A 22,665-nucleotide genomic window follows, 5' to 3' on the forward strand; every position below is an offset into this window, starting at 1 on the left:
ACACTTGACTGTACAACCATTGCAAAATCTTTGATTTTGAAATGTGATTTTGCAAGATGTGAAACAAGTACTTTTTATTATATGAATCTAGAATTTGTTTAAAAAGTACATTTTTAGTACAGTTTCAAAAGATAAAAATTCTTTAAGATAGTTCTCAATGATCTTTGTATTTTCTTTCCAAAGATTCTTACATTAATGGCCTAACTACAAAGGCATTGGCTCATTCTGCGGAAAGGAAGTCATTTGAGTTTCAAGTTTCTGAAAACACTGCTGTACTAATAGACATTGCGCTTGGTGCCATAACAGAGCCAGGGTTCAAAATCTGGAGCAGAATGCAGCACTACGCCATCAGCAACGGTATCTTTCTCCACTTTTTTATGAATGGTTATTTTGTTGTTATCAATTAGAAATCAAGTATTTGGTTATGATTTAAGGAGTAATTGAATATATTATTTTCTTTTAAAAATCTTGGAGGAACTCTTTAGTTTGTTGAAATAATGCAATTGAAAGCACATCAGTTATATACTCTTAGATGGAAGAGATGGGAGTGCAAGCTCCCCCTCTGCACTCATCTTATGAACCCAAAGGAATGGCAGAGATCGATGCAGTTTGCCACCAGCAGCAGCACAGGCCTTGCTAGTCTGAGTTGAACTTAATGTAGGACAGCTTTAGGGAGTCCAGTTCCAGATTTTTCCCTCTGAGTTTACTCCCAAAGCCTTCCCCATGAGTGGGTATAGCCGCAAGACAGCAGAAGTTTGAGATCAGAGTTTTTCTTCTACTAGATGAGCTGCCAACATGGCTGATGAGCCCCATCAGCTCAAAGCAACTGGGCAACTGGTTTTAAGGCACCAGTAACCCACTTTTGCCCCTTATAGTGTCAGTAGAAATGGTTCCACTGAGCTTAGTAACTAAGCTACATGTGAAAGCCAGGAGCTGGACTTTGTCAGAGGCTATTTGAGGTGCACATCATTGAGAGCAATTAATAGATAGTGGGAGCTTATCCCTACTACCACCCCTGGCTACAATAACCTTAAGGAACCCTTAAATATTATAATCACATTGAGTTGCATAAAAATTCCAACATGAAGAAATTTGATTAGCTAATGAGTCCACATAAGATTTGTTCTCAATGAGTGGCAATTGAACCATAGGCGTTCAGTTTACATCGATAGTTCTTTATTCCTTATTGCTTCTTAGCAGCCAGTGCAAGTACTGTCTGGCGTTGGTCTGGTCTCAGATCCAGTTGTTCAACCCATCAACGTTCCATGATCTTGCTCACCCTTAAGTTTACCCTTGCTCAAACTCCAATAAGTGTATAGGCTATTTTCTCTTTACCACATCAAATCATTTATAATCATATCGTTCCATAAAGAGAGGGTGAGAAACTCCTCATTGGAGCAATAGTATATACTTAAAAGCTTGTATTCCTCACTGCATGTCAAATACGTCTCAATTTGAGCTGTAACAGTCCTTTCAGATCTTCCAGTTTACTCTAAAAAGAAACTAACTCACTTCCTATTAAATAGGATTTTTCGCTTCCTATTAAATTACTGCATAATCTCTACAATCTAATATCTCTGAGGACACAATATCTTTCACTAAATTCATCATTATTCCTTGCTGTTCTATATTGAACGCCATTCCACCTTTACTTTCCCTGAAATCATTTCTTCTCTCTAGCTCTTTAATCTAATTATCTCTTCCATTACTTGCCAAGTTCTGGCCACTGCCCAGCCTCACAGAAGCATCTTTTGTAACTAGCTGTGGGTTTAGACATGGCTATCACAAACACGAGAAATCCTGATGAAGGGTCTCGGCCTGAAATGTCAACTATGTACTCTTTTCCATAGATATAGCCTGGCCTGCTGACTTCCTCCTGCATTTTGTGTGTGATAGCCATGGATATCCTTTGCTTTGAAATTTCCTCACCAAACTCCACCACCTCAGTTCCGTTTCTCCTTAAAACCATCCTCTTCAAACAGGCTTTTATTACAGCTTCTGAAAGTAGACTGTATATGTTAAGGGTAATGTAGCAGTCATGAGTTCAAATCCCCTCAAGGCAAAGTGTTATTTAATAAAAGCAGTATTTTGTAAATTGACACCAAAAATTTATTGTGACGCCTGTATGGTTATAAAGATTAAAATTATCCTTTTAAAAAAGAATTCAAGGAATAGAATTTGAAACTCCTATCAAATCTGGACAGTACAATATTTAAGAAAATAATTTATTTTAGATTCTTAATATCTGTTGGGCAATGAGAAATCTTATTCAGATATAAAAAGAACTATTAATAAGCAGCTTTATTAGGAGTAGAGTATGTTTTATCCCCAGAAAAATTATGTAGGTATTCTCCCTTTTGTTTCAGAGTGGGAACACATTTCTAATGGAGACCATTTGCTGAACATTGTCTCAAGATTTGTCCTTGCAGTATTACTTAAACACACAGGATTATTGCAAGAAGCCTGCAAGGATGATTGGTAACTTAATTAAAATTATTTAAAAAGCTATACATATTTTTTTACAAAAGTGAAAATAAACGAAGTGAACTACCTTGTGTTGGAAAGTGTATGCATTTCTCATGTTATTTTATCATTACAATTTACCCTGAACCCCTTTACAATTTATTATTGTTTATGCATGTTAAATAAAACCTATTTTCCAGCACATTTCTTTTTCAATTCTACTTCCTTTGTTTTATATTCAGTTTAGAAAATGATGTTATGCTAGAGCTGATTAGTTGTTGAACATTAAAATATTATGTATCTGGAATGATAGAAGAATTCAAGGTAATTATTGGCTAATTGGAGATAGTTGGTTTCATTGGAACCTAAATAGACGAATGGGGGAGTGCATTGAAACATTGGAAGAAGTTTAGTATTAGAAAGAACATCAGCATTCAAAGTGAAGAAATGAAGATGTAGAATTAAAAATGAAACAGAAAAGGAACAGTGATAATAAACGCCATGTCTGTTTCCTGTAAAGAAGTTGCATAATGTTGACACGGGACTGCAGATGCTGGAAATCTGGGCAATGCCTACAAAATGTTGGAGGAACTCAGCAGGTCATCAGCATCTATGGAGGAAAATAAAAAGCTTGCATTTTGCATCATGCACCATCACCAGGGCTGCCTCATCGGGCAACTTCTTTCTCTTCCATTGCTGCTGCCTAAACTGCTAAGTTCCTCCAGCATGCTATGTGTGTAGCTGAATACATTCACTGCAGAGAACAAAAAAATAGGAGCAAATTATTTTAAAAGAATAGTTTGGCAAGTAACAAAATGGAACATAAACATTATCAGTATAAAGGAAAGATGGCAGCCAAAAGCTATTAAGTAAGCGTTCTGCGTCTGCCTTAACACACCTTAGAACCTTAGGATGCTGTCAATGTCAAGAAAAAAGTAGCAGAAAAATTAGAATAAAAATGAAAGCTAGTTGACAAATCACCAAATAGAAAAGTAACCCAAGGCAGCAAGATTCATTCAAGACCATTGAAGGGGGGGGAGGGGTAAAGATGAAGATAGCAGAAAATCGGGAGACTATCCCCTAAAATGTGTCAAGTATTAAAGATGTCTGTTAAAACCTTTATTAGCTGGGCTGCATAGTCCCTCAGCGGCTGACCAGGTATGTTGTCCGGCACTCCAGCTTTGCATGGGCTTACCCTGGCTAGGGTCCTCCTCACCTCATCTGTGGCTAGACAAGCTGACTGTTCCTCAAGAAGAGAAGTGGCTTTCCTCAATGTCACATCATTCAATTGGTCAAGCCATGCAGAGAAAGCATTCAGACTATCAGGAAAGGAGGGTTTCTGTCATTGATGTGCAGGGTTATGGTTTGTATACACTGTCACCAGGAGTCTGTAACTAAGAGTCTGGAGTCCATAAACAACATTATGCTGGTTTGATGCACTGGCCTTCCAGGTTCCGTGACCCAGGTTGAGTACAAACTTGCAGTGATGTCCGGGTAGAGCAGTTTCTTCTCCCTTTGACCATCTGCTTTTCCTCCAGATGCATTGGGCTTCTCACACATCCAATGTACATATGAGTTGGTGGATTCATTGGCCGTTGTTAATTGCCTTAATTGTGTAGGTAGAATTTGGAGAGTTGATAAGAATGAGGAATAAGTAAAATGTGATTAGTGTAAATGGGAGCTTGTTAGTCAGCACAAATATGCTGGCTCATAGGGTTTTATTTCTGTGATGCATTATGTTAAGAGCTTATTTGGTGTTAAAAATTCTGAGTTTGAACATCTCTGCTTACTTTGAATGCTGATGTTCTTCATAATATTAATGCCATTGAGTGGAAAAGACATTAGGAACCATAACTCCCTATAAATCCCATAATTACCTACTAGAAAGTAGCAATGAGGTACAAAAAGCAGAAGACAAAGTATGTTTGAAAACACATTTTAATCAGTGATCTGTTTCTGTATCAGAAATGGTGCAGGCACATTTTTTTAATAATCATTGTTCTTAAGGCTCCTGGATTTTGGAAGACATTATTTTCCAGATGTTCCACATATTTTACAGCTGCCAGCCCAATGAAAGACTTGTTGAAATATATCAATGTGTCTACAGAGTTAGAAGTGCACTCCTGGCTCAAAAGAATGTGACCCATAATGCTGCAAATGTTCAGCTGTCTGATTGGTCTAGACAGGTAAGAGATTGTACATGAGGTATCGTGTATTCCCAAGAAATGTATTTCTTATGGAACTGTAGGGACTATTAACTCTTATCTTTTTTGATAGCACTTTCAATTTTCCCTTCAAATGATTTCTACCATGTTAAATTCGGCTTGCTTCCATTTGTTAAATACATTGAGATGTTTTTGCATAAATATTTCTTTGTTCCAATTATTAATTTTAATTACTGTATTTCAGTATTCTAATTTATTTATTGCTGGATTATGAATGTTGTTGACAAGGATGGCATTTATTGACCTTACTGAAGGATCTTTGAAACTGTTGTTTGCTAAGCCAGTTCAGAGGACTGTTACAGGTTTCCCCCGCTATCCGAAGGTAGAGCGTTCCTATGAAACCGTTTGTAAGCCGAAATGTTGTAAAGCGAAGAAGCAATTCCCATTAATTTATATGGGAAAATTTTTGAGCGTTCCCAGACCCAAAAAAAACCTACCAAATCAAACCAAATAGCACATAAAACCTAAAATAACACAAACATATAGAAAAAACAGGAATTATATGATAAATATACAGCCTATATAAAATAGAAATATTGTATGTATGATGTAGTTTCACTTATCAAAATCAGGAAGACAGCTAGCCAAAATTGATTTTGAGGAAAAAAATCGGCATGTACACACATACATACATGCCTACACACATGCGCACTCAACTGCCCGCACAAGGCTTCACGGTCATGGTAGTCCTTCTCGGGATAAACACAAGTATAAAGCGGGCGTCTTTCTTTCGTAAAAAGCGAAAATCCTCTTTGGTTAGCGAAAACAGGTACTAATGTATGTCTTTCGTAACGGAGCTGTCATAAAGCGAACATTCGAAAAATGGGAGCCACCTGTATAAGTTAACCTCTTTTGAGGGCCTCCAATGTTGTAAGCTAGATGGCTGAGGTCAGGACATTTCCTTTCCTGCTGGATGACATTATATATTGGATGGAATTACAGAGTTACAGAGGGTTGTAGGGTCAGCCAACTCTATCATGGACACTAGCCTCCTACCATCAATGACATCTTTAATAGGCAATGCCTCAAGAAAGTGGCATTCATCACTGGGGATCCTCACAATCATGCATCATGCCTTTTTCTCATTACTGGAATCGTGGAGGTACAGGAGCTGCAGATGCACACTCAGCATTTCAGGAGCAGCTTCTTCCCCTCCGCCACCAGATTTCTGAATTGCCCATGAACCTATGTACTGCAAAATACTGCTGCTGCAAAATGACATATGTTAGTGATAATAAATCTCATTCTGATTCTGATATGGCAAGTTTGTTTTCATTGGTCATAGCATTGAGCATAAACTTTGGAAGCTCATGTTGCAGTGGTATGGAGTTTTTGTTTAGGCCACATTTGGAGTTTTGCGTGCTGTTAGTTTCTGATGGATTGTGGAGATTTTGGAGAGGGTTCTAAGGATGTTGCCTGGATTAAAGAGAATTAGCTCTTAAGAAAAGCTAGACAAACTTAGATTGTTTTCCCTGGAGTGCTGAATGCTAACCTAATAGAAGCTACAACAGAATAGAGTGTTGGCATCTTTTTCTCCCGGAGTGTAAACGCCAAATACTAGAGCTTTAAGGAGCGAGGCAGAAAGCTTGAAGGAGATATGTGAGACAAGTTTTTTTTAAATATAGTATGGTAGGTGCTTGAAGTGTGCTGCTGGATGGTAAAAGATATGTTTAAGAGGCATTTAGACAGGTATGTGAACTTGCAGGGAATGAAGAGTTATGGTCGTATGCAGGCAGGTGGAATTGATTAATTTTAACATCATGGTCAACACAGACATCATGGGCCAAAGGGCCTTTTTCTGTGCTGTGCTGCACTGTTCTGTGTTATTTAACCAGAATGGGTTTGGAGGCCAAATGACCACTGCCAACCTGTTTCTATGATTCAGAGATAAAGTGGAAGGAATCCGGAGCAAAGTAGATCAAAGAGATTTGTAAAATGCTCTGCTGTTTGTCAATCATCTCATCAGCAGTTCACTCAAAAACACATGATTTGACTGGCTGTTGGCCAAGTGAGACTTCTTGTGACTGCAAATCAATGTAATAAAAGGTTGGACAGCTATATTTTCAAAGACTAATAAATCTGAAATACAGTATTAAATATAATACATTTAATTTTTTTGTATGTTAAGGTCTATTTCTTTTAGTTTTCAGATATCTCAGATGATGTCGAGGATGAGCCACAAGAAAGCTGTAGTACTTCTGCTAAGCCAAATGAGAATAATAGGCAATCAGAAGAACCAAAGTACAATATGGAAAGGGAGATGGTCCTGCTGGATACAGAGGAGTTTCCAAAGATAAGCAGTGTGTAAACAAAGATTGTATTGAATTTTGATAGCTTAAAAATTTGATGTGCAATATCACTGTAAACCTGTGGAAAGGTGTAGCATCTGCACGCTATATTGAAAATATTTACAAAAGGTTTTCTATCAGTTTATTTATCATGTACATAATGAATGAAAATTCAGCCTGTTTCATGATGTTCCTCAGAAACATTGGCCAAGAATTTCTTTGAAGTAGAAAGCCACTCACACTTTCTACCCTCTTACTTCCATTGTCCAACCATCCCGATGCAGATCCTCAGCAGTTCTTACAGAAGCTTTCACAACAATCACATGACCCTTCACATTGGTGGAGCTAAAACAAGTGCCACTTACCAAAATGCAGGAAAAGTATCAGACTAAATTGACTGTGAGTGCTGTCAAAACATATTTTTAAAAAAACTTATATAGTAGTGCTTGAAAAAGTAAATATCAAAAACATTTTAAGTAAGCTTAATTAATTCAGTAGATGTGATTTGTCTGATGCATTTCTTGAAATGAATCCTCAAATTGCCTAACCCAGTGTAGTTTTGGGGAGCATATTTATTTAGCCACACTGGCAGGAAATTAAAACCTATAAGTTCATGTACACTTTTTTTGGATGTCCTGAATTATCCAAGTCTTGATAAAATCCTGACAGTGCTACAGCAACAACATAGGTAAATGCAAGGTATTTGAAACTGTTATATAGAATGTGCTATTAAGTAGAAAGATTCCATAATCTGCTGCAGTAATTTATTTTAAATATGGGGAAATGTACAGAAATTAAGGATAACTTTTTATGAAAAACAAAAATGTACTCAGATGGATGTACTCAGAATCTGTGAAGAGGGAAACAGGTGATAATTTTGTCAATGATCAAGCATCAAATGATCATTATCTTGAATTGTTAATTCTTTCCCCTCCCAGATACCAGCTGACACAGAGTATCACCAGCATTTCTTTTATTATTTTAATTCTTCCACCTACAGTTATTTTGCTTTTCAATTTTTATTTAAAATTTCTGTTGCAAAAAGAAATGTTAAATAATTAGTGTTAATTATCTTTCCCTGTATTGCAGAGGTATTGGAGTGTTTCCTTGCTCGAAAGGCAGCTTGTCATGAAAATGAAACTGTGTATGAATACTCGGGCCTAAGCACCCAGCCCAACAGTACAGGCAGTGTGGAAGTTACAGAAAGTGAGGGTGCTCAGAAAGAGAAAGAAACTGATTCAGAAGACCAATATTCCTCTACTTCCATATGCCACAATGTAATTGTTCGTTGTGCATTCCTTATTCTTGGGGTAAGAGCCATATGGTTAGAAAACGTATGTCAAGAATCAACGTCAGGTAAAGTTAGGTGAGTCACCAAAATTTATTTTCTGTGCTCCTATCACGTTTTTACCTTTTTTCACTTGTTCTTTTTTCATTTGTTTGTGCTTTCTTTAGTTTGTTCTTTAATTGAGAAAGCAAGATCAACACTTTATTTTGGGGAAGCAAGCATAGTTTCCTTGGATCAGTGTGCTCTGACTGTGTCACATCAAACATACTTTACTTTCTCATTCCGATTCGTTTATCTGAATCATGTCAAACTTGTCTTTTATTTTTGTATTACTACTTCCGAGCAAAAATCAAAGTAGAAAGAGGCTTTAAATAGATGTCATCTCTTTAGACTTAGTTTCTGTTTTGTGGCAAACGAATTTTGGTAGGCAGAAGATGTAAATTTGATGTAATTTTACTTTTTCATAGGAAGGCAACTTCTTTCCAAGAGGAACAGTCATTTTGGGCAAGACTGAGACCAAATCAAAGTGATTCTGATGCAAGGAAACAAGTGAATAAAGAAGTAAGTGCGGCATGAATCTAGTAACATACAGACCACTCATCACACAGAACTGCTAATCCGTTGCCAAAGCACACTAATTTACCTGTAGATAAGACTACTTGTACATTCGCTTAGCATCTTTTTTATAACTAGTTTTGCACTTGGATGAACTGTTAGCATCTTCTCTGTATTTAATCAAATTGTATTTACACTTGTGAATCCAAATTGTTGATTTAATATTACTGAAGTAATAATCCTAATGCTGTTTTTAAAAGAAATCTCCAATTCTCTGCTGTACACCATAAGTATTTTTATCCCAACCTTGCACATTCCTATTAGCTATTAAATTTTTTATTGATGATAATTGGCTGGTTCTTCGCTTGTAAAGATCAGGAGGGAAATTGAATCAGAGGGTGATAGTGGAACATTCTCTCTCAGATCGGAGGATTGTAGACCAAGTGGTGTGCTGCAGAAATCAGAGCTAGGCCCTCTTTTATTCATCGTCTTTATTAACGATTTGCATGAGAATACAGTTGGCTTGACTAGTAAGTTTTGTAGATGAACAAGGACCTGGACCCACTGCAATTTGCCTATCGCCACAATAGGTCAACAGCAGATGCAATCCCAATGGCTCTGCACAAGGCTTTAGACCACCTGGACAACACAAACACCTACGTCAGGATGCTGTTCATCGACTATAGCTCAGCATTTAATACCATCATTCCCACAATCCTGATTCAGAAGTTGCAGAACCTGGGCCTCTGTACCTCCCTCTGCAAATGCATCATCAACTTCCTAACTGGAAGGCCACAATCTGTGCAGATTGTTGATAACATATGCTCCTCGCTGACAATCAACACTGTCACACCTCAGGGGTATGTGCTTAGCCCACTGCTCTACTCTCTGTATACACATGAATGTGCAACTAGGCATAGCTCAAACACCATCTACAAACGTATAAATTTGTTGACGATATAACCATTGTTGGTAGAATCTCAGGTGGTGACAAGAGGAGTGAGATATGCCAACTAGTGGACTGTCGCCACAGCAATAACCTGACACTCAACATCAGAAAGATGAAAGAGCTTATTTTGGGCTTCAGGAAGGGTGAGATAAAGGAACACATACCAATCCTCATAGAGGGATCAGAAGTGGAGAGGGTGAGCAGTTTCAAGTTCCTGGGTGTCATAATCTCTGAAGCTCTAACCTGGTCCCAATGTATCGATGTAGTTAATAAAGAAGGCAAGACAGCATCAATACTTTATTAGGAATTCGAAAGGATTTGGCATGTCAACAAATACAGTTGGCCCTCCTTATCCGCAAGTTCTGCATCCGTGAATTCAACTAACTGCAAATCGAGAAAACCTGGAAGTGCTCTTCCAGCTCTTGTTCAAGCATGTTCAGGCTTTTTTTCTTGTCATTATTCCCTAAACAATGCAGTACAACAACTATTTTACATAGTACATTGTATTAGGTATTATAAGTAATCTAGAGATGATTTAAAGTATACGGGAGGATGTGAGTGGATTATCATGGATCGAGATAAAAAAAATCTTAAGTTCTCTTACTAAGTAAATCAAAACAGGTATATCCGGTATTATTTAGTGTCAGTTAGTCAAATGTTTGTCTTAGTATACTGTATATATTTTACCTTTCACCTTTTTCCAATTGCTTTATTATTTCCACTTCATTTTCAATTGTGATCGTGATTATTTTTGTGAAAAACACTGTGGATTCAGAGCTCCGCCACCAGGTCCTAAAGTCCACCACACTGAGACAGATTAAGTAAGGTCTGGGGTTCCGCTGGGTCCTAAGGTCCACTGAATTGAGACAGGTTGAATAAGGGACTTGAGCATCCACGTTTTTTCGTATCCGCAAGGGGTCCCGGAACCAATCCCTCGCGAATAAGGAGGGCTGACTGTACACTCAAAAACTTCTATAGTTGTATCGTGGAGAGCATTCTGACAGGCTGCATCACTGGCTGCATTCAGGGGCTACTGCACAAGACCGAAAGAAGCTGCAGAAAGTTATAAATCTAGTCAGCTCCATCTTGGGTACCAGTCTACAAAGTACACTAGACATCTTCAAGGAGCGGTGTCTCAGAAAGGCAGCGTCTATCATTAAGGACCCCCAGCACCCAGGTCATGCCCTTTTCTCACTGTTACCATCAGGTAGGAGGTACAAAAGCCTGAAGGCACTCATGCAGCAATTCAGGAACAGCTTCTTCCTCTCTGCCATCTGATTCCTGAATGGACATTGAATATTTGGACGCTACCTTGCTTTCTTTTAATATACAGTATTTCCATTGCACGTTTTTAAAAATCTATTCAATATATGTATACCATAATTGATTTACTTTTTTTAATTTTATTTATTTTTTTCTCTGCTAGATTATGTATTATATTGAACTGCTGCTACTAAGTTGACAAATTTCACGTCACATACCAGTGATAATAAACCTGATTCTGATACCAAAACCAGTGGTATAATGGACACTGAAGAATGTTATCTAAAATTATAATAGGAAATCGATCAGCTGGGGAAGTGGGTAGATGGAACTTATCTCACATAATTGCAATGTTTTTCATTTTGGTAAATTGAACAAGTCAGGACTTGCACAATAAATGGCAGGGCCTGGAGAGTGCCGTACAAGAGAAAAACCTAGGGGCATGCACATATAGTTCACTGAGAGTGGCATCACATATCGACAGGATGGTGAAGAGGCATTTGGTATGCAACACACACAAAATGCTGGAGGAACTCAGCAGGCCAGGCAACGTCCGTGAAAAAGAGTGCAGTCAACATTTTGGGCCAAGACCTGTCAGCAGGACGAGCATTTGGTATGCATGCCTGCATTAGTCGGGTACCGAGCACAAGAGTTGGGACATGTTACAGCTGTCCTAGACATTGGTGGGACAACACGGAGTATACTGTACATTTCTGGTCTTTCAGCTATAGGAAAGGTGTTATTAAAATGGAAAGGGTGCAGAAAATACTCAAAAGAATGTTACTACAATGGGAAGGCTTGAGTTATAAGGTGTGACTAGATGGGTTGGGGCTTTTGTTTCTGGAGTATATGAGGCTGAAGGGAGACAATCTTGCTCTTCCAATCTGAAAGTGGCCTTATCCTGGTAGCAGAGAAGGCCATCCATCAACACATTGGAACAGGAGTGAGGGTAGGAATTGAAATGGTTAGCCACCAGCAAGTTTTGTTTTTTTGCAGTTGAAGCTGAGATGCTTGACAAAGCAGTCCCTCAATCTGCATTGGTTGTCACCAGTGTAGAGGAGGCTGCATCAGGAGCACTGAATACAGTAGATGACCCCAACAGATTTACAGAAGTACAGCTTGGGGCTCTGAATGGAGGTGAGGAGCAGGGTGAATGGGTAGGTGTAGCATTTTTGCCACTTTCAAGGATATGTGCCAGGAGGGAGATTAGTGGGGAGGGATGAGTGGCATCCCTCAGGCATCGCTCAGCTCGTTCTCGTCTAGGGGGAGCTGCCTTCGGCCCCGCCAAACCGGGTAATCAGCTGGTGTGGATGCTGTGTGATGTCCCCGCCTAGCCCAAAAACAGACAGTACACCATAAGCGATTAAATGAGTACAATTTATAAGGGTTACTATAACTAAGTGATTAATAACGATACAGTATATATGAAGAGAAAAAATAAAGAAAAGGCGCCAAACTTATCAAAGTCCAAACCACTTCATGCACAACCGTTGGAGCTCAATTACTGAAGTCTTCTGGCCACCATTCGATCCCCTCCGAACTCCTCGACTTACAGCTCAGGACCCTCCAAGTGGTCAACCAAGCACATCTAGCTTCATCCTCCCTCCTCGGAGTACCTCCTGGCCTCGGACCCCCGCTTGGGGTCCATTCCTCGCCCAGTTTACAGCATCGCGTCCTCTCTCTCGACCCCCTCGCGCCGATCTGCCTAAAAGCCCATCAACAAAAGCTTTACAAAGGAATACAATTCTCGTTATCAGTAAATTAGCATTCCTGCTAGTTAACAAAACAAAGAAGCCCTTTTGATTACATACACAGTACCAAAAAAAGAAACCCCCTTTACACTCTCCCCCCCACCAAATAAAAGTCATGTCCTCATGACTATTAAATAACTCGCCACCTTTCCTACCAACACACTGTAATCCAAGCACAAACAGTGACCTCTCCTCCCCACTCAGTAAACCTCACGCCCTGTTCCTCAGGCGCTACTTAGGCCAACTATCTGGGAGTTCCCTAACCCTTCTGAGACCTCCGTACCCCCTCACCAAAACCCTTCAGGCTCGGATACAACTGGGGATATCTTGGGCCCACTACCAACTCCTCTCTCAACCTCTCACTCATGCCCCACACTGCACACAGCTAACCCTCCCCGCTACACCTGACTCAATGGGAGAAGGGCCAAAGGTCTTTTCCTCAATCGAGCGAAAGTCAGCAAAAGGCAGCATGTACCACACATTATCCATCAAAACTGTATTCTTCCTCATTTCTGCGATCGGTAGCTGCTGTTTGATCTTCTCCAAACAGAAACACGTGGCCTGCTCTGCTCCTGTAGTCTCTTCGGCCTCCTGTTCAGTATTCACTGCACTTCTCTTCAGCTTTTTCTTCCTCATGACTTCTTCCAGATCAGCTTTCAGGTTTTGCACTTCATTTGAACTGTCGGTGGTCATCTTCAGGTTCCCTTCAAGCTTCCCCTTCTCTCTTCTGAGATTTGTCTGTAATTTCTTCACCTCTGCAAACTCCCCTCTTCAGGTTCTCAGTTTGCTATTGCCCTCAGTCAGACAACTTTCTTCATTCTCTCCAACTTGTAAGTCTTCCAAATGGTTCCAGATCACTTTCTCCAGTCTCTCCGTCTTCATTTCAAACTTGATTCCGTAGAGACAGTCACTCACAAGCTGCGACCTTCGCCAGCCCTGGCACGTGTCCAGAAAACACTTTAACTCTGTAGTTCTCATCTGCTCCTGCAACGACCTCACTTCATATTCTCCTGAGGCGAGTCCAAATACCAAGAGATCATCCACATACACCAAAACTCCAAACGCCTCCACATCCCCTATGGTCTTCCACCTGCCCCGCAGGAAGGTTGCAAGGGCTCCAGATATGCCCTGTGGCATGTTTTCGGACCAGAAGACTCCTAGGGAATTTATAACGGCTGTCTTCTCTTTGTCGGCCTCACTCATCGGGATCTGGCAACATTCACTCCTCAGATCCAGCACCTTAAGCCACGTCGCACCACTCAGAGAGGTCATCGTCTCTCCGGCCCTCAGGGCCATATTCTGGTCACTGACAGTGTGCCTCTTCAACGCACTATAATACACACACACGCTGCCTACGTCTTCCACGGCTGTAGGGGCCAGTCGCCGCAACCTCTCTCTCTCCGAGGTGTCTTCAGCAGTCAATTCCCCTCCCTCGTGGTATTTCACAACGTCCACTAAGAGGGTCTCACCCTCAGATACTTCCCCCAGGCCGTACCACCACTGGCTCTCGTTTGAATTCGGTATCGGCCCAATGCTGCTACACATGTCCGCACAAGCAGCTCGAAACTCTGGGTGCATCGACAATGCCTCCAAACAGTGCTCACCCGCCTCCTCTGGGCAGGCCCCCAAACGCACCAGCAGGATATTGGTTCTCTAGAACAGAAACGCTGCCCGTCTCAACAGGGTCCGGACACATCAGCATTAATGATCAATGAACCTCAGCCTCCTCCACATTTGCCTCTAAGAACACCATTTTCACTGACCAACAACCGTCGTCTGGATAATCACCGGCACTGGTACCCCGAATCTCCAGTGCCCTCAATGTCGTCAAGGGTAAATGCTTCTAATAACCGTTATAAAACAAACTGTACAGCAACTTAACTGACACCCCGGTGCCGAGGATGGCTTTAACTTGACTTCCATCCATTCGTAACAATAGCTGTGCGCGTGGCCCCTCTAAGCCTTCAGGAATAGAGTCTGTTCCTTTCAGGAGTTCATTGGTACATTGCTGGGAACGTGCTCCCCCAGAGACCCCAAGCCGTTCCCCCACTGGGCCTCCTCTAAGTTTCCCGACACCTCTCGAATCAACGGAACAACTAATCCCCTTGACAGATCCCCTTGGCGCCACAAGCAATTTATCTGCCCCCCTAGGCAAAAGGAATACCCTAAAAACTTTCCACCAATCTCCTGCCACGGATATGATAAGCCCCCCAGCTGCGGCATTTGACTTCCAGTCGAACCACACGCATTTTCCCACACTTTCCCAGAACTGGCAGCTGTCACTTCGAGGTAATTGAGCCCGACAGTTCTAACAAAGTCACCAGCCCGCCTACTCAAACTTTCAACCCGTCCCTGTCACTTTTCCTCAGCCAAGCACTGCCACTCACCCAACAACTGAGGGGTCCGCTCCGCCCAAGCCTCCACCCCTGAAGGGCTGGACATTATTCCAACAACCGGGCAGAGCTCACCACTCCTGAAACATCCCAACCTGTCACTCCTCACTCTCCAAACAGTACGGACAGCCCATGGTCACACCACCATTTCGTCAGCACTAGTCGGAACTCGAACAACGACCTCCAGGCTACCAACAGCAGCCACCCCACCCAACACACACGCAGTGATAACCAGCAATCGCACACCACAAAGGCACACCAGCTCTTCGCTGCAGACACAATCTAAAGAGGGTGATCACACAGTTTCCACAGAAATCGATCCCAGACGAGCACCTCACAATGTAACCCCCTGGGTCACCTCAGGCATCGCTCAGCTCGTTCTCGTCTAGGGGGAGCTGCCTTCGGCCCCGCCAAACTGGGTAATCAGCTGGTGTGGATGCTGTGTGATGTCCCTGCCTCGCCCAAAAACAGACAGTACACCATAAGCGATTAAATGAGTACAATTTATAAGGGTTACTATAACTAAGTGATTAATAATGATACAGTATATATGAAGAGAAAAAATAAAGAAAAGGCGCCAAACTTATCAAAGTCCAAACCACTTCGTGTACAACTGTTGGAGCTCATCTACTGAAGTCTTCTGGCCACCATTCGATCCCCTCCGAACTCCTCGACTCGCAGCTTAGGACCCTCCAAGTGGTCAACCAAGCACATCTAGCTTCATTCCCCCCCCCCTCCTCGGAGTACCTCCTGACCCTCGGACCCCCGCTTGGGGTCCATTCCTCGCCCAGTTTACAGCATTGCGTCCTCTCTCTCGACCCCCTCGCGCCGATCTGCCCAAAAGCCCGTCAACAAAAGCTTACAGACTCAGAAGAAAGAACATTAATCCCCATTTGGTTTACAAAGGAATACAATTCTCGTTATCAGTAAATTAGCATTCCTGCTAGTTAACAAAACAAAGAAGCCCTTTTGATTACATACACAGTAACAAAGAAAAAAGAAGAAACCCCCTTTACATAGAAATGACAAATTCAGCAGAAGTTATCGAGTGGGGGGAGGGGGAGATAAAATTGTGTTTGGTGTTAGGATCCCATTGAAGCTGGCAGAAATTGTGGATACGGAGGCTCTGGGGTGGTAGGTGAGGACAAGGGGAACTCTATTCCTGTTAAGGCAATGGGAAGATGGGGTGAAGGCAAATATCCAAGAAATGGAGGAGTATCTGATCCCAGATTGAGGGCAGCATCAATGGTAGATGATGGGAAACCCTGTTCTTCGAAGAAAGAGGATATATCTGATGTCCTGAAATGGAAAGTCTCAACCCGGGAACAGATATGGTGGGGACAAAGAAACTGAGAAAAGGTAATGGCATTTTTACAGGAGGCAGGGTGAAAAGAGATATAGTCAAGGAAGCTTTGGATTATAAATTGGACAGTTAGTTTCTAGTGATGAAGGCAGAGAGATCAAGAAAGGGGAGAGTGGTGTCAGAAATGTTCTAAGTGAAAGGGTGGAAGTTGGATGCAAAGTTAATCAAATTGACAAGCTCAGCATGGTGCATGAAACCTAACCAATGCATTCATCAAAGATCGTTTGGGAACATTACCAGAGAAAGCTTGGAACATGGACTGGTCCATGAAACTAATGAAAAGGCAGGCTTAACTGGAGCCCATGTAGGTGCCTGTGGCTACACCTTGAATATGGAGAAAGTGGGAGAAGCCACTATAGGTGATTTATTTTTCATTTTCTTTTGCAGTGGCACCAAACTAATGTTTCAAATTTACAATCAGATTCCAAAAATTACCTCAAACAAAATATAAAAATAAATTTATACTTATACTCCTTGAAGATTTTTTTGAATTTTGTTTAGTTCACTGTCACTCCGCTATCATACTCTCATTTAGTTTCCTTTCATTTAATTTTTCACTTCTCCAGTCTTTTCATTCTTGATTTTCTCCTGTACTCCCAAGTGGCGATCTCAGGAAACACTTACTTTTCTCTCACTCTTTTCCTTGTCAGGCAGCTCTATCTTTGATTGCCCTATCATTCTTTGCTCTGAGAGTATATTTATACTGTACCCAAATCATTTCTTTAATAACTAACACATATTCATTACAATTTACAGATGCCCAGCGCATCTGTAGTTGTGAACTTCCCATGATTCAAGACATTTGCAAAGACAGGTGTGAAAAATGGGCCTGAAGGATCATTGGGGACCCGTGTCACCCCAATCTCAAACTGTTCCAGCTGCTACCATCCGGGAGATGGTACTGCAGCATAAAAGCCAGGACCAACAGGCTCTGGGACAGCTTCTTCCAGCAGGCCATCAGACTGATTAACTCATGCTGATTTGAGTGTATTTCTATGTTACATTGACTGTTCTATTTATTATCAGGTATTATAAATTACTATGATTGCACATTTAGACAGAGACTAAACGTAAAGATTTTTACTCCTCATGTATGTGAAGGATGTAAGAAATAAAGTCAATTCAATTTTGCCTTCTGATGTTTGACTTCAGATTTGTCTTGAGCCTAGTGAAATTAGCCCCCCCCCCCCCTCCTTCAATTAGATATTACATTCTTGTGTTTGTCCCCTGGCAAGTTAAATCCACATTCATGATTAGTGTAATTTTTGGTGTTTACTTGATTATCTGAATATGTTTATGGTAATCAGGGGTATAATACTTGCAATATTGATGAGTAAAATGAGTGGACATCAAATTTGCACTACTGATATTAAACAACTGTTAAAAATTTGTCATCTATTCAAAACAATCAATAGCACTAACTTGTAAATAGAAACACAGTATGAAAAGCCTTATAGTTTATTTTTATTGTAGACTGAGTCCTTGTTTTTAATATGCATCATCATAGTTTTTGTATATGTAAAGATTTTGCTTGAAATATCTACCTGATATCTATTCAGTTGTTTTATATCTGCTCCTGGAACACACACAGTACTTCTGTTAGGATAGAAAAATTGTGATGTTTGAGGATTTATCTCTCCACTTCGACCTGTTATGATGTCTTAATATATTACTTTTCATTTGATTTAATATATTAAATTTGTATTCCAGATTACTGAAGGCCCCACAAGAATACAAACAAGATCATCTGACCAGACTTTAGGTATGGTTTGCAAACACTCATCGACTGTGTCATTTAACGGTGTCATTATTTGTTAAATACTACAATGTAAGTGGGTAGTGGGGTACTTCATTATACAACTTTGCAAATTATCCAAAACCAAATTTGGGGTGCACAGTACAGTTTTTAAGATGCAACTTTCAAAATGATCTTCATTATGTAAATCAAAGCATCAACCAGTAGTATTTAGGCAGGTCTGTTGATTTTAAAACATGTATTGTGAAAAGATAAAACTTACATTGTAAAAATATAATTAAAATCACTGAAGGACAATGTAATCTAGGCTTTTAAAATACAGTAACCTTAAAATAATAATATGTAGCCATAACATTAAAAATGGAAAAAAGTATGCGTCAAATTTGAGCACAAGCAGTTATTTCAGCTGAAGTGCAATTCTCTTGCACTTAACCTGAAATAAATATTTGTACTATCAGAATCAGGTTTATTATTACTGGTATGTGTTATTTGTTAACATTGCAGCAATTCAATACAATACATGATAATATTGAAAGGAGAGAAATAAATAACAGTAAGTATGCATGTATATTGAATAGATTTTTAAAAAGTGCTAAACAAATAATATATTAAAATATGAGATAGTGTTCTTGGGTTTAATATCAATTTAGGCATCATAAAATTATTATTTTACAGATGCTGCTATAAGGTTCATTAAACAAGAACAGGCCTCTATTATACATAGATTAAAATAGATTATTTTTTATTTAATTGTGATTTTTAAGAGATTACCTTGTTTTTATTTCATCAAATTCCTTTACACCTTATATAGGAATGCCCTTGTGTTCACGAGGCATTATGAAGGATGCTTGGCACTTGCTACGACAATGTATTAGTCCAACAGAGAGTACTCAGACCTCTACATTGGCTCCATTGCTGAATGACATCTTTCAATTCCTATGTGGGCATCTTACCCAGACCTCAAATCTGGTTGAACAAGAGACTGGTAAAGAGGCGGATCCTAAAGTGGTTATCACAGCAATGGGTCACCAGCAAAAGCGAGCAGAGGTAGGCATGCTAGTCTGCTTGGCTGCCCAGAATATCTTCCACTGATACCACAAATGTGTATGACTAAATAAATTGAGGAACAGCGGTTGGATTAATTTTGTATAAACAATCAAACGAGTATATTTAACTCACTATTCATTCCAATTTAGTATGTAATTAAAGTAACTAATGAATAACATTTCATTGAATTACAGCAGGAAATGGTTTTTCGCATTTCATAGCTCGACCAGTTTTGTGAAGGTTTTTGCTTTGCAAGTTCTCTCTCTATTTTTCTTTCATTAATATTGATTAGACACCCCATTAAAAGATATTATGACTTATGCTAACATTGCTACCTCAGATAGACCATCTCTGCCTGGAAATTCAGTTAGAATTAGAATACTATTTCTTACAACTATCTCACAATATGAGGGAGTAAAAATCTTTATGTTGCATCTCTGTCGGTATATACAAGCAACAAGGAAGGGAAATGTGAGAGGATGTTACCCAAGCACTAGGATTGTATACATAGTTGTTTTGTATACATGTATGTACAGTCAGATATGCAATCAAATCAATGTGTATTGATGAATCTGATGGCCAAGTGAAAGAAGCTGTCGCAGAGCCTGTCGGTCCTGGCCTTATATCTACTGTACTGTTTGCCAGATAGTAACAGCTAAAACAGTTTGTGGTTGGGACGGCTGGAGCCCCTGATGATCCTCGGGGCACTTTTTATGCACCTGCTGGTGTAAGTGTCCTGAATAGAGGGAAGTTCACTGGGCTGTCCACACTACTCTCTTCAATTGAGGGTAGTACAGTTCCAATACCAGACTGTGACGCAGCCAGTCAGGATGCTCTCAGTGATGCTCCTGTAGAAAGTCCTGAGGATTTGGGGACTCATGCCAAACTTCTTCAGCTGTCTGAGGTGAACGAGGCACTGTTATGCTTTTTTCACCACACAGCCAGTATGTACAGTCCAGGTGGGATCTTCAGTGATGTGTATACCGAGGGACTTGAAACTACTCACCCTCTCAACTACAGTCCCATTGATGTCAATAGGTGCTAGCCTGTCTCCATTCCTTCTGTAATCTACGATCAACTCCTTTGTATTTTTGACATTAAGGGAGAGGTTGTTTTCTTGACACCACTGTGTCAGGGCATTGACATCTCCTGTAGGGTGTCTCATAATTGTTGGAAATAAGGCCTATCAATGCCATGTCATCTGTAAATTTGATCAGCAGACTGGAGCTGTGCGTGGCAACACAGTCGTGCGTGTATAAGGAATAGAGGAGGGGGTTCAGGACACAAGACACAGCCCTGGGGGACTCCTGTGTTGAGGGTCAGAGGGGCCGAGGTGAAGATGCCCATCCTTACCACCTTCTGGCCATCTGATAGGAAGTCTGAGGTCCAGCTGCACGAGGCGGAGTGCAGGCCAAGGTCTCCGAGCTTCTTGGGGAGCCGGTGGGAATTATGGTGTTGAATACTGAACTGTAGTCCAAGAATGGCATCCTAACATAAGCATCCTCTTCTCCAGGTGAGTGAGGATCGTATGAAGAGCTGTGGCTATTGCGTCATCTGTTGATCGGTTGTGTTGGTAGGCAAATTGTAGGGGGTTCAATGTGGGTGGTAGCATGCTGCAGATGTAGTCCTTGACCAGCCTCTCAAAGCATTGCTTATGATTGAGATGAGTGCGACTGGACAGCAGTAGTGCAGACATGCTACCCTGGTTTTCTTTGGTACAGGGACAATTGCATGACATGTGTTTTTTTGTTAGAATCCAAATGAAAATAATATTTAAATTTAAAAAAGGAAATGCAGTAACAATTATTTCTGGTTCTGTTTCATATCACTATGGAAATTCAGCCAGTTACTTCCAAGTATAAGACACTCTTGTGATACTGAAGTAATGACTGTTTCAGAACCACACAGAATGATTTCATTCTTCAATCAGTGCTCCTGTTTGGAAGATTGCAGATGTATTTAGATCACGTTGCCCCAGAAATGCCAGCAATCAATGTTCCCAGAGCATCTAGATCTGTTCAATGCTGTGCTGAAATGGGACCTCTTATCAGTTCAGTGTTTGCTTGAGTTGCAGACTCCCCTTCAGCCTCCAATCCTTTGTTACATATTGTTTCATAATGGTCTTAAACTTAATCCTGATAGTTATAATTGTTCTATTTTGGTTTGAACCCACAGTTCTGAACAGTTATCTAATTTTCTTCTGGTATGGGGCATCATCTTGGACAGTCCCTCTAGGTCGAGGATGCTTTGCTTTCACTCTGCTTCTCTGGATTAAGTCATGGCCAGTGAGGTGAATACGGAGTCCATAGACTTTTTGAGGAGCCAGTAAGGATGATGCTGTGGCGACCCATTTCCTAGCGTATCTGAACCGACTCACAATTAGATAGCCTACGGGGGTTTGCGAGCACAGAGCTTTGGAGCCTCTGCGCCATGGGGGGCCGGTTGACAGAGGCTTAAAAGTGAGGCTGAAGTTTTCGAATAAAGTTTTTTCCTTCGACTGCAGTTACCGACTCCGTGTCGTAATTTTAGCGCTGCGTGTAGCACACCGCTACAATGCATCATTTTAAGGATGTTCTGAGGACATTGTTAAAGAGTTTCCTCTATCCCAGTAGCTCTCTTGCTGAGATGGTGTTCAGACCACCTATTTTTGCATCTGGTGTTAGTCTTCCCTCAGAATTACCTGAGTACAATTAGTGATTTAATGCCTGCATGTTGACAAAGAGTAAAATGTTGATAGCAATTTGGTCCTTCTGTCAGTGGGTTTTAAGGGTCTTTTAGAAATAGCATTGACGATGCCTCTCTGGTGACTTGAAGTACATCTGGAGAACAGGAATTTTAACTGCCTGATGGACCATAAACTTTGAAATCTTAATACTTAATCACTTATTTAACCAGAAAGCCAAATACAATGTTGGTCCATTTAATCCAGTGATAAATTTCATTATTTAGTTCATATTTTATCTTAACTGATTTCTTACTGCTATCTACTAATTTATCTGTTGCTTTGAATTTCAATGACAATCTTGGTTTTGTTGTTTATAGATTCGGCTTGAAGCCCTTTGTCAGATTTCATCCTTTCTCTCTGAAATGGAGAGTAAAAGTGGCATCTCTACAGACACATCCGAAGCACCATTGAAGTCTACTGGTCTTCTATCAACAGTGCAACTGCAATTTCTTACTGGCTGTTTTGATTTAGGAACAACAAAAACAGCAAACATCAAGCGGAATTGTGAAAAGTTCCAACATTACCAGGTTAAGAAAAATCTCAATCCTACAAAAGAGAAAGATGACAAGTGCATAATTTAAATATAAATATTTTCTCCT

At 40.4% G+C, this 22,665-nt stretch overlaps 1 protein-coding gene across 1 annotated transcript in view; it reads left to right on the plus strand.

Annotated features, from left to right (window-relative positions):
- The window catches only part of LOC132404918 (probable E3 ubiquitin-protein ligase HERC1), a 279,423-nt gene that overhangs the window by 84,257 nt on the left and 172,501 nt on the right, over positions 1 to 22,665 (plus strand). Inside the window, exons 19-27 of the mRNA XM_059989522.1 lie at positions 184 to 357; positions 2,367 to 2,478; positions 4,523 to 4,649; positions 6,832 to 6,988; positions 8,066 to 8,342; positions 8,732 to 8,825; positions 18,249 to 18,300; positions 19,106 to 19,341; positions 22,384 to 22,593. Coding sequence (XP_059845505.1) covers positions 184 to 357; positions 2,367 to 2,478; positions 4,523 to 4,649; positions 6,832 to 6,988; positions 8,066 to 8,342; positions 8,732 to 8,825; positions 18,249 to 18,300; positions 19,106 to 19,341; positions 22,384 to 22,593 — 1,439 coding nt within the window. The remainder of the gene's footprint in view (positions 1 to 183; positions 358 to 2,366; positions 2,479 to 4,522; positions 4,650 to 6,831; positions 6,989 to 8,065; positions 8,343 to 8,731; positions 8,826 to 18,248; positions 18,301 to 19,105; positions 19,342 to 22,383; positions 22,594 to 22,665) is intronic.

The sequence above is a fragment of the Hypanus sabinus genome, chromosome 14, assembly GCF_030144855.1.
Source record: "Hypanus sabinus isolate sHypSab1 chromosome 14, sHypSab1.hap1, whole genome shotgun sequence".
Lineage (NCBI taxonomy): Eukaryota > Metazoa > Chordata > Chondrichthyes > Myliobatiformes > Dasyatidae > Hypanus > Hypanus sabinus.